The 12,643-nt window shown below is 28.2% G+C and overlaps 1 protein-coding gene across 8 annotated transcripts in view; it reads left to right on the forward strand.

The window, feature by feature from the left end:
- Positions 1–12,643, forward strand: part of LOC129971466 (RNA-binding protein Musashi homolog Rbp6-like) — a 573,575-nt gene that overhangs the window by 129,343 nt on the left and 431,589 nt on the right. For all 8 annotated transcript variants that reach the window (XM_056085255.1, XM_056085256.1, XM_056085258.1 and 5 more), the window contains exon 4: positions 8,433–8,517. In XM_056085255.1, coding sequence (XP_055941230.1) covers positions 8,433–8,517 — 85 coding nt within the window. The remainder of the gene's footprint in view (positions 1–8,432; positions 8,518–12,643) is intronic.

The following is a 12,643-nucleotide window of genomic DNA, read 5'->3' on the forward strand; positions in this document are numbered from 1 at the left end:
TTAACTTTCATTTAGGAAGGCGGGATTTGCCGATAATGAAAATAATTATTTTCATGTTTTCTTTTCCTAGAAAAAAATAACAAAACGGGAAAATAATAATAATAAAGAAAAAACGTTATCTAGTGTTATCTAGTGACTAACTGTATTTTGGAGACAAAGAGGTTGAAAAAAATTATCTATTAGAGCTTATCGTCCCATTAAAAATATTAATGAGAATAAGATAAACAATTTTCATTTTTTTCGCCTAGTTAATGAAGTTAAGAAATGCTTTTTATGCTAATTTCCATCGTCATTACGCTTATTTTATTCTTTCATTAGAAAGGTCAGGATGCAGTTGGCACGTGCGCAGTTATTTTTCATATTGCTTTAGAATTGCATCTTTGCTTGTGCATATGTGCACATGTGGACTATATGCCACTAAACTCACTTGCTAATCGTTTATTAAATTAACCAAAGAAAATAATTATTCAGCGTAATTTAATTATTTCAAGATATATATCAAGTTTTTGGTGCAGATATTTTTGAAACGAATGAAACAGATGGTGCAGATATTTTTCAAACGAACGTTTGAAAAAGAACTGATTTTTTTTCCTCAATATTGTTTTTACGTTAGTTTATTATTTTAAAATTGAATTTTAAATGATTTGAACACAGGAATTTATTTAGCATCGGCTACCTTCAGATCTTAAAAAGAGAGTGTCAACTACATGCTCGAACTTTTTATAACTTCTAAACGGGGGTGCTTGAAAATATGTATGTAACAGATATGAAACTGCTGATTTGGAGATTTCACCATTCCCGTGAAGCTCAATGAGGAACAGGCGATTAAGCTGAGAAAATGAAAGTTATAGTAAATATTCTAAAAAAAAAAGTGAGGATGAAGCGATATGCAGCATTTGTTTAGAATTTTTAAATATTAAATGCATGTTAAAACATATAACAACGAAAAAAAAATCATAAAATATTAATGTTTTTTAAACTTCTTGTATGAAATAGATTGGAAAAACTCTGTGGAGCAAAAATTTATTAATTAAAGCTAAAGTGTTTTGAAAATTGAACGGAACGCATTTTTTGGGGTTGGATGGAGGGGGGGGGAGGATTTAAAAGCGAAGTAAAGTAAACACTGTCCAGTTCAAAATTCAGTCAAAAGATTCATTCAAAAATTTGAAGAAAACTCATGAAATATATTACCTGGTTTCCGAATTAAAAAATAAGCTGTATTTCTATCTTATCTTTAAATATTGCGATTCAACTGATAAATAACATGAAATCTTTAATATTTTCATGTTATGAAGCATAAAGGCAGCTGTAAATATTTTTAATGAACAGAATGCTTCTTCTATAGTTCAAGAACTACATAACATATTGAAATATTGTGGGAAATTAAATATATATATATATATATATATATATACATTGAATTTAAATTTATGAAGTCGCAATATGATTTAATCAAAATTTCGAATTTGAGAAAATAGCAATTTAAAAATAAATGCAACATTAAAAAATAAATTTTGAAATTATAAAAATCAGCATAACTTCCGAAATAATTCAACTTTTTTATAGAAAAATAAAACTATTCTGAGATTAAAGAAAAATTGAATGAAAATTGAAAGAATTATTGAATGAAAATATTCGCCAAAAATCGACTTTTCAACGTTATCTCTCTTGCCTCTAATTCACTTTTATAGATATTTATAAACTAAAAGATTGGATTTGTATCAACCATTGAATATTTCATTATTTCAAGTATTTACAAGTACGCGGTCATGCAACAAACGTAATGTACTTTTAGTGCCTTATATTAGAGATTTTGTTGACATTATGGATCTTATTTAGTTAATCTCTTACTAAGTGGTAATTAAATGTCTCAATCCATTTATGTCCCAGTAAAGTTTAATTCTCTTTTCATAATAATTAATAGCTTTGTCTTAAAGTTAATTTTTGGGGAGAAGATTTTCATTATGTTCTTAAAATAACCTTTCTTTCTGTGTGTCTTTCCGAGGACAATCCTTTTATCCAGACCCTAAATCTCAAGAAATTTTCCCTGTAGGTGGAATTGGAAATGTGGGGCAAAAGGTAATTTTATTAACACCCGAATAGTTCATGATTTCAAGTATTTACAAGCTCGTGGTCGTACATCAACCGTAAAACGCTTATAGTGCCTTACATTAGAAATTTTGTTGACATTATGGATCTTATTAAGTTAATCTCTTACGAAGTGGTAATTAAATGTTTCAATCCATTTATGTTAACAGTTTTGTTTTAATATTTATTTATGAAAAGAAAATTTTCATTATGTTCTTAAAATAACCTTTCTTCCCCTACGACTTTCCAGGGGCAATCCTTTTAACCAGACCCAAAATCTGAAGAAATTTTCCTCGTAGGCGCATTTAGGAATGAAGCGTTCTAAACAGGGTATGGTGGAGTTGGGAATATGCACCAAAACAACGCTCGCACAAGACATATCGCGAACAGCTCCGGAATAACAAATCGTCGCAAAATACCTGGATTTGGTCCAGTTTATTTCACTTCTTATTCAACCCCTTGTGTTCTTTCGTCATGTGCAGTGAGAGATGAGGGCCGAGGAATGACAAATTCCTCCCTTTAAAGTCTATTTATTTTGCAAGAAGTTTTCCCGAATCTTTTTCGTGTTTGTTTGTTGCAGCTGCATTATCGCTCTCGGAAGAACACGGGTGAATAGAGGGTCTACAAAGACATATTAACGTTCCGCCCGTTTCCGAAAAAGCATTCATTCACGGGGATGTATAGAGGAGGTGTGGAGTCATCTTCGGAAGATTTATTTATATTGAGAATGCACTGAAGTGGTTGGAGGGTGAAGTTGGATTTTCACGTGTTGAGAATCTCCTCGTAAATGCATGGAAAAATTGTGAATGAAATTTAAAAATAAAGAAAAAATATTGTTTTAAGTAATTTTAATTTTAAAAATTAGATTTTGATTCTTTTGTGCGTTATGCTATCTAAGCTTGTAACATAGGGATGATTTCTTTTTATATTTAACTCTGTATTATCTTTCGCTTACAAATAATTAATTCTAATTCTAGCATTAAATAATTTGTATTAAGTTCAATTCTAACTTTTTATCGGTTCTAAATCATTCTTTGATATACTTAATAACGTTTTATACTAATATTTTTCATTATTTAAACAGAAAACGATATTATAGCAATAAAATGTAAATAAGTTCAAATTAAATCAATTAAAAAAATTCTTGATCGTTAGTTAATTAATTCGAACTAGTTTAATTTAAATTGTATTTATACATTTTATTTATGAATTTATAATATGTTTAGTTAAATTATCAAAATTTATTAATTTTAAATAAGTTTGCTTATAAACATATACAAAATTGAGCGTTTAGTCTACAAGGAATGTAATGTATTACCTGATGTAAACTTTAAACTTCTCATCTGAATTTCCACAGCCAAATATTTCTGCAATTCGTGATTGTTAAATAGACAATTTTTTGTACCTTAATCTCTTTTCTCTTTTACATTATGGCATCTAAAAACAAAATCATAACATTTCTTTATTGGAAAAATGCTCGAAAACAATGTATGCACACATTGTAATTACATTATATAATTTTTATTTGATTATCACAAGCTCAGTGTGTGTGTGTGACATAATATAACATCCAATTATATATTTTATTTATTTGCGGAATTGCATCTTCCCTTAACCGTGAGTATACTTGAATCGATTCATCTGGATTGTTTAGAAAATGTTTTCACTAAAGCAACTGACATATTGTAATACATTTTTGATACAGTTTAAAACTATTCTTGATTATAGAGATTTTGTTTATTAGATTACTAGCCGCCTTTGGTGACCAGCTAGTTCGCCAGGATTAATGCTAGATAAAATTTTCAATAAAATATTTTTAAGCTTCAAATTTTGCTAATCATATGACTTATACTATTATAGAACCCTTAAGTACTTTTGATCATCATGTTAATGATGTATCTCTAATTTTTTGTCAGCCAAATTTCAAAATATTCCCGAATATGGAGATTTTGTTTATTAGATTACATTCATTGACTCTTAATGGTTTTGATAAAGAAGAATCCTTTAAGAATGCCTCAGCTTAAAAACCATGTTAATTTTATATTTAAATGGAAAGTTGGTTTTTCTTTTATTAGTTAAGACGTTACTGTAGTTTAAAAAACTATCTATCTGTTACCATACAGCAAACAGATGGTCTTCATATCATAAATAAATGATGTCCTAACTTTCTTTGAGACAATACTTAAAAATTGAAATTTTAGTACTTTTAACTTAGTACTTATAAGGATTTAATATAAAGACTTATATGATATTAAAATTTAAAGCTGTTTTAAAGTTTCAAACAGAAATTTACTTGTCCCAACTAATAATTCAATTTTTTTTTTTTTTTTTTATAATTGAAATGTGAAAAAATTTTGAATACAAATCTGAGAACTTAATAGCGTATTTTCCGGTTCTAAAAACAAATGCAATTTGTTTTAAATATTATAAGTTTCAAAGAGAAATTTACTTGTCCCAACTAATAATTCAATTAAAAATTTTCTATAATTGAAATTTGAGAAAATTTTGAATACAAATCTGAGAACTTAATATCGTATTTTTCAGTTCTAAAAGCGAATGGAATTTGCTTAAAATTTTCCAACACAGAAATAGCAAGGAAAATTCCCTTGTTATTGTTTGTTCTCGAAGTTAAGAATTTTATCAACGAAGAAAATAATTTAGAAGCATTTTAGTTCCATTTTTCCTAGACAGTGCTGCGCAATGCAATTATATTGTTTTTTTTGTTTTTTTTTGCAAAATGCTGGAGGGCATAGTTGTTTTCTTTTACATAAATTTAATACCTTATGTACCTAAAAGCTGCATTTTTTATACTATTCTTTTCATATATTGAATATAATTTCATTTTGAAAATAATAAACTCCGTGGTTAGGAAAACCAAGGATGTGTAGAATTTATAAATGAAAATCTTTAAAAAAAATTTACGAATTGTCTGATTTTTATTGCATTGTTAGAAAAGCAGAAATTGTTTTCAATATAACATGGTTCTTAAATCCATTTTCTTTATATATCTAGATATTTTCGGTAGGCATTTTGATATATTTTCCAATAATAGATATTTTAAAAGTTGCAAATTCATGTAAAATTGCACTTATTTAAGAGAGGTGGTGGAACTAATAGGAGTTTTCTGACTTTATTTTTTTAAATACGTAAACAGAATGGTACGCTTTGTTTTCAACTCCGCAGTTTAATGAAATGAATAGATTATACATTTGTATTATTTCTCATGGGAGAATTAGGTTTAAAATTAGATGCAAGTCTCCAATTAACCACGTAACATATTTTATATGTAAAAAGTGCTGTGTTTTTTTTATTTACAGCGTTCACATATTCATTGAAAGACAGAATACATATCCTTAGATAATTGAAGTAGGCGATATTAGACACAGCTCTATATTTTTGATGCAAAATTCATGTTCCAAAATTCACCCATCTAGCCGGTTTTGCCTTCTCACTTACACATGAATAAGCAGAATGAAAGATGGTGAACCTATTGAAGAATTTTCAAACCTAAATTCAAATCATATCTACAAACAAAGTCATAGACTAAATTTTATCTTCGAGTTGATTATGTTTTTGAGCATTTGTGGCAAATATATTCTCACTGAATTGCTTATTTCGTGTGCATACTCTCAAAATTTAGCCAAACCCTTATAGAAATCTTTAATTTTGAGTTTGAGTTTGAATTTCGTACTCTTTGCTGATTCCGCATCTGAACTATTGTTTTAATAGTCAGGGATAAATTCAAAAATGTTTTTTTTCGGGGTGGGGGGTATCTGAACGTGATGATTTAATACGACAGTAGAATATCTTCAATGGCAGTAGAATATCTTTTAATGAGAGCAATTCTTTATATTCTTCATCTTAAAGATAGTTAGACCTTATGAAATATAGGTATGAAATCCAATTTCTGAGAAGTAGTGAGGAGTTAGATGCTTTAAGAAGTTCTTTATTAAAACCATGAACAGGCAGCGAGCGACAAGTATAACAAGGAAAACTAGACAACATGCAGAAGAGACCTTGGGAACGCATTCAGAACTTATATAGCCTCAAACAGGGGTTTGCCGAATTTTACATGAGCAAGCAGTTTGGTTTGGGCACGTATCTTTCACGTGATATTGCAACTTCACATGGGACAATTAAAATTATAGGTTATACACTAAATAGCCAGATATCTGCGCAACTAAGAATTAATATTTAATTATTAATATTCTTTGCTTTCTTTTTTTATGATTGAATTCAATTGGTAAGAAAAAAAAAGTATAAGAAATATTTATTTGGTATAGAAATTTCCCGAAATTGCGACGCAGTTTTTTTTTTTTTTAAAGTGTCCGTATATTTTTGGAAGTAAGTGGCGGTATATATTTTTTCATTTGTGTGTGGTCCTGAAGAACATATATATATATTTTTTCATTCTGAAACAGTTACGAGGGGTGGGGGAATGTTTTGGTGGATATTCATTAACCGGGAAACATCCTACCGTCAGCAGATATTTGACGCTCGCACTCGGCGTCCGTTTTGGATTCCGTCTTGGGAAGAATAAATAAAAGAGAGTAGAAAAATAAATAAATAAATAAAAGCTTCCAACTCGTCGGGCCGAAGATTAACGGACTATTGTGTTCTCGACAAGGCCGCTCCGTGTAGAGAAGAATTTATCGTCGTAAATCGACCGTAGTTATGCCAATTACGGCGAATATTTCACTGACCTTTCGCGTCCTGCCACTGTGTCTCTGCTGCCGTATTTTTTTATTATTTTTTTTAAAGCGGAAGTGAACTCGTCATAACTTTTAATCAAAAATTGATTGAATCCGGAGAAAAAGACCAGATTTTCTTCGTCAGGCAGAATGCGGAAGTTGCTCTTATTGGAACGAATCACGGATGGATCGGATATTCGGAAGGATATGGATGGCTTTTAGAAGGAAAAAAAATCGTGTCCAATTCTTTATTTAAAATTTGCATTTGTATTTTCTTTTGTTTAAGGCAGGAATGATGGATAATCTCAATGATACTTCTACTTCGCTGCATTTTAGTATCTGATGGAGCAGTTTCTTCGAAATTTTGTGAGCTCGTTGAAGTTTGTTGTCTCTGGTTTCATCGCAAGAATGTGAATAGATTTAAAGAGATCTCACCATGATCGCCACCTGCCGAATATTTGTTGAATTAAAATAATTAGGTTTTCTAAACCTAAGAGAACAGTGGAGATCTTGCCTATAAAACTAAACTGGCCGTCTTTGCAATTAAGTAATTAGCAAAGTTTATTGGCTACAAAAAAAATCCAATTAAATCTTTTATACAAAAATTGGTTTGAATGCTATCCTTACAAAATATTTTTAAATTTTAAATTTTAATGGGGAAAAAGGGGTGAAATCACAGTATTTTATAGTGTGTTTAAAATAAAATTTAAAAAAAAAGGGGGACGAACTTAAAAATGTTTTCGTAATTGCTTGTTTTTGAATTAAAACTTTAAACGTAATTACGCAATTATAAAAGGAAATCAAATATTTTAAAAAATACTTTAAATAGAAATTTATTTAAAATATCAGAAAAATAACAACATTTTTATATCTTTATTCTCAATAATGAAATAAAATTCCATCAGGAAATTTTATTATAAAAATGAATATTAAGTGGCAGAAATCAATAGGTAAAAATATATATCATAAGAACAAAAAAAAAAAAAAAAAAAAAACCCTACAAATAATTTTATGTAAGTTAAGATGCAATCTCAACGTAATTACAATTCAAGTTTACTAAGTCCTATCTGACCTCCACGCTTTTACAATTTTTCTTTTGACTTCCAGGCTTTTTTTTAAATTACCTTTTCTATTAATACATCAATAAAAGTGTCTTTTCAATTTGTATTTATTATGACCTGGCGTAATCAAATAGAAATAATGGTGATCATTTTTATCATAAACATAATTAAAATATGTTATCAGACTACAAATTTGGGGAAGATTGCATCTCAAACAATGATAATAAAAGATGTCAAGGCAGACATATTTTTGAATTTAGATTAATCTGTATATCATTTTACTCAGTAGAATCTGTCGTGACAATGATATTTACACCATTTTAAACTATTCCTCTAAAATATTTAAGTATTTATTCTATGATTTAGCACTCTTATTTAAAACGTGAGTACAGGATTATACCTGCGATAAATTCATCATGTGTGTGTGTTGTCGCTTTAAAGCTCATATCATTTTACCTCCACCTCCACATTTGGTACATATATATCTTAAAGAAGGGGGGAGGGGTATGTATTAGTATTCAATAAGTAAGAGAAAATTAAATAATTTATAACTAAATCTATATATTTACAATGATTTCTCTTTCTTTTGCAGGGGTTTCGGATTCGTAACCTTCGCAGATCCAACTAGTGTAGATAAAGTGTTAGCTAGTGGCACCCACGAACTAGATGGTAAAAAGGTAAGTAACCTTTCCCTCCACCCCTTTCGTTTCCATTACGTCATCAGCAGCCTACGTAATCCCTTTCCGGTAAATGAATAATCAGTAGGCGTTATGATTTGTTCCTTCATATCAAAGAATCTGATTAAATTAGTTTCAGCCGTCGACTCGAGCCCCTAATGAGGTTGGGACCGAAATATTATTATTTATGTGGAGATTAACTCGCTTTCAGTATTCCGGTATAATGAGTTCATCAAAGTTCAAAATGGATGAATGGCGACGCAAAATTTCGATCTTCCTGTTGTATTGGTCTTGGTAAACTGATATCTGTGTCATTCGAAAACTATGTGACAGTGTTTCGTAAAAAGAGTTTCAATGACTTGTTTTATTTTTATTTCACATAAATTTATTTGGTGAATTGTTTGTTTTAATAATCCGGAGTTTTTTTTTTATGTGAAGAGAGAGAGAGAAATAATCTAAGTTGTCCAGGAAGTCAAAATTTTTAATTACAACTACGAGAGTCAAAAAATTTTTCAAATTTCTGTTTAAGATTAAGAATTTTTTCAACTATGCTGTTATTCTCTTATAATTCCTAACTAGAGAAGAAGTTCTTAGATTTATGCAAAATAAATACTCTTAAAATTATTATTTTTTCATTTTTAATTTATTTATAAATACTCATAAAATTATTTAATTACTTAGAAGCCATTTCTTTGCTTAATTAACGAAAGTTTATAAGGTTTATATTGAAAAAAATGAATTAATAACTAGAGCAAACGATTTCAGATCCACATTTCATTTTTTTTTCTGTCACTTTGTTTATAATTTCGGATATCTTAATATTTTAATGCCATTTAATAATTAAATTTAAAAGTAAATAAATCTTTTTTCAAAATGCGCAGTTAAATTTTAAAATGATTTTTTAAAAAAACGAGAAAAAAAAATTGCATATTCTTCAAAGCGTTAATCTAGCTCAGAAGGAAAATGAATGTAAATTTATATGTGAAGTTCAGCAAATTTTTAAAAAGCATTCCACATTTCAATCATATCATATTTCGATGATTTTTTTACATTTTTTTTATAAAAAGTTTAGAATCCCTTTTCGAGTGCATAAATATAAACTAAAGGTTTTTAAAAAGTAAATATGAATGCTGTTTCTTCATTACTATAAATTCTGGAGCTCATTTTAAGTTTAAAGTGTATATAAATTATATTAATGGCAGTTATTATTTTTATTTAATTAGAATAGTTACTTAGAAGCGGATCTTTGTTCTTAATTGACTGTTAATTACAAATCTAATTAGAAAAACTTATACATATAATAAGTTTAATTAATAAAATTTAGTATATTCATCACGTCCAATGAATTAGTACAGTAAATGCTGAAAGCATAAATTGATTATGAAACAGAATGTGAGCTTTGATTTTGTTGTATTTTTCTTATCTGTAAATATGCATATCATGATATATTTATTAATTACAAAGATAACGTTAAATTATATTATTTAAGTAAAATGTTCCACTGAATAACAGTTATATGTTTATAAATTATAATTTGAAAAGCCTATGTGATAGCGGTTTCTTAATTTTTAATATGGTGATTTTTAAGCACATGCTAATCATTCTACTGTTAATTAGTAGGGAATTTTTTATTTAAGTAGGCAGTTATTTAGGAATCATGCACTTTTCTTAATTAACTGTTAATCACAAATCTAATTAACAAACCTTGTATATTTCATCGTTAATTAATCTAATAAAAAATTTACTCACATAAGCTAATTATAAAAATGGATGCAACGCTAATTTGAATTTTGTTTAATAAATACATTTTCATGTACTATATAAATATTTCATAATATATCATCTATTATTTTATTCTTATAGAAATTTAGTTTTTGTATATTTATAAATTATAACATTATGTAATATACGTTCTGCAAACTTTTCGAATGCCATTATTTCACCTCGTTAAACAATTGCACTACGATCCTTTTTTTTTTCATTCATATTCACGAATAAAATTTTCCTTTATGTCTGGGGGCAATAAATTTGGCCGGCCATTCTGCCTTTTCAGAAAGAAAGGATTTATGCCTTGGTTTTGTCCTGTTAAAGAAATATTATTTTCTTTCTGCTTACATAAATTTAAACTAGATTCTCCCTCTCTCTCTCTTTATTTTTTTATCTCAATAATTGCTGGATTTCATTCATTTTGAACAATTCGTTGAACGTATTATCTTTGGGTAAAGGATGACCGTGAAAAAATGTTTGTTTGAATTTCTTTTGAACTCATTCGTCATGTATATTTATTGCATCCCCACATATCAAAAGCTAGAGCATCGTAATTTTATAAAGATTACAAATAATAAGTAATTTTAACCCTGGAGGAGATTTTTTAAAAGGATCTTGAAGATATTTTATGTTTGGTAATTTCAGTAAAAATAAGCTGACATATAAGCAGACATTAAATATTAAGGTATAAGAAATAATAAGTAATTTTACCTTGGAGCAATTTTTAAAAAAGGTTTTGAAGATTTTGATGTTTGGTAATTTCAGTAAAAATGCGCTGACATATATGCAGACAATATGTTAAAGTATAAGGAATAGTAAGTAATTTTAACCCTGTAGAAGTGTCTTTTAAACAAGTCTTGAAGATATTTTATGTTTGGTAATTTCAGTTAAAATAAATAAACATATATGCAGGCCTTTATTATGTTAAGGTTTAAGAAAAATGTAACAAAATTTTTGTTGCAATAAATAAGAACAATTATGAATCATGCATCTATTTATTGTAAATAACATACATTTCAGCCTAATCTATACTTATAATAAAGCTCAATGTGTGTGTGTGTGTGTGTGTGTGTGTTGGCGCTCTACAGGCCAGACCGTTTGACATACAGCTACAAAATTTGGTACATGTATACCTTGGAGGTTGGGAATGTGCACCTGGGGTTCCTTTTTTCGAATTTTTAATTAGAATTTTAATTATTAATTAAAAACTAACTTTCCCGCCAAAAAAATCTTCCATTTTCCACACCGCCAAACGAGAAAGGCTTCAGTTTTTTTTTCTCCCAACAGTAATGAGGCTAGGGTTAAAATTTTTCGGCGGATTATTTCAATCGGTTCTGTTTATTTTCTTAATGTTTGATGCATTTAAAATTAAACATTGTTAATGAATCAATCTTTCAGATTCATTCTGAAGTACTTTTGAATTAAAATAAAACAGAATAAAGGAAATTAAAAATTTCTAATCCGCATAGCGTTACCCCAACTGGCGTAGAAAAAAAATCACGTATTTGCGTTACGTAACCGGCGAAGAAAATTCACGCATGCGCATTCTGTTCTGATTGTTGCCATGATAACGTTATCAATGGATGATTTAAATTATTTTTGGGTTAGTTGCATGCTTTTGTAAGTAAATTGTATTTATGTTAGTTATATATTTTTTGTATATGCTTATAGTTTTAAGTACATCGTTTTTAAGTAGTTGTTTAACCTGTTTTCGACCGATTATTTTAAACGATTCTAATTATTTTCTTAGTGTTTGATTCATTTAAAACTAAACATTGTTAATGAATCGATCTGCTCATGATGAATCTGAGAAAATTTTGTTGACAAATTCTTGAGATATTACATAAATTAAGAAAGATATTCTTTAGTGCCCATAAGGTTTAAATGTTCAGCGACTCTGTTTTCAGTAATCATATTATAAAAAAAATGCTTTGTTTTAGTAAAAAAATATTATTATATTAATTGTAGATTAATCATTTCCACTTTAATTTAAAGTATAAATTCTACGGGAGCTAACAGAGAATTAGAGAGATACTTATTACGTTACAACTGAAGGCCTTTATAATATTATGAATGAATTATATGATAATCAAAATTTGAAGTTTTAAAATATTTTGATGAAGAAACTATTAAAGTAGAAATTGCATAAAATATTTAATTATTAAAATTTTAACGAACATTAAGATTGGCAAACCGGCTGGTCGCCAAAGGCGGCTAGTAAATAATAATAAAAATATTAACATAAGTCCGGTTTAGTTAGCTATATATGCCTTACCGTGTATTAAAAATCTAAAAATTACAAGTTTTTTTTTCCAAAAAATTACAAATTTCTAAAGAATTTTTTAAAAAAGAAAAATCT

This window comes from Argiope bruennichi, chromosome 6, assembly GCF_947563725.1.
Source record: "Argiope bruennichi chromosome 6, qqArgBrue1.1, whole genome shotgun sequence".
Classification (NCBI taxonomy): Eukaryota; Metazoa; Arthropoda; class Arachnida; order Araneae; family Araneidae; genus Argiope; species Argiope bruennichi.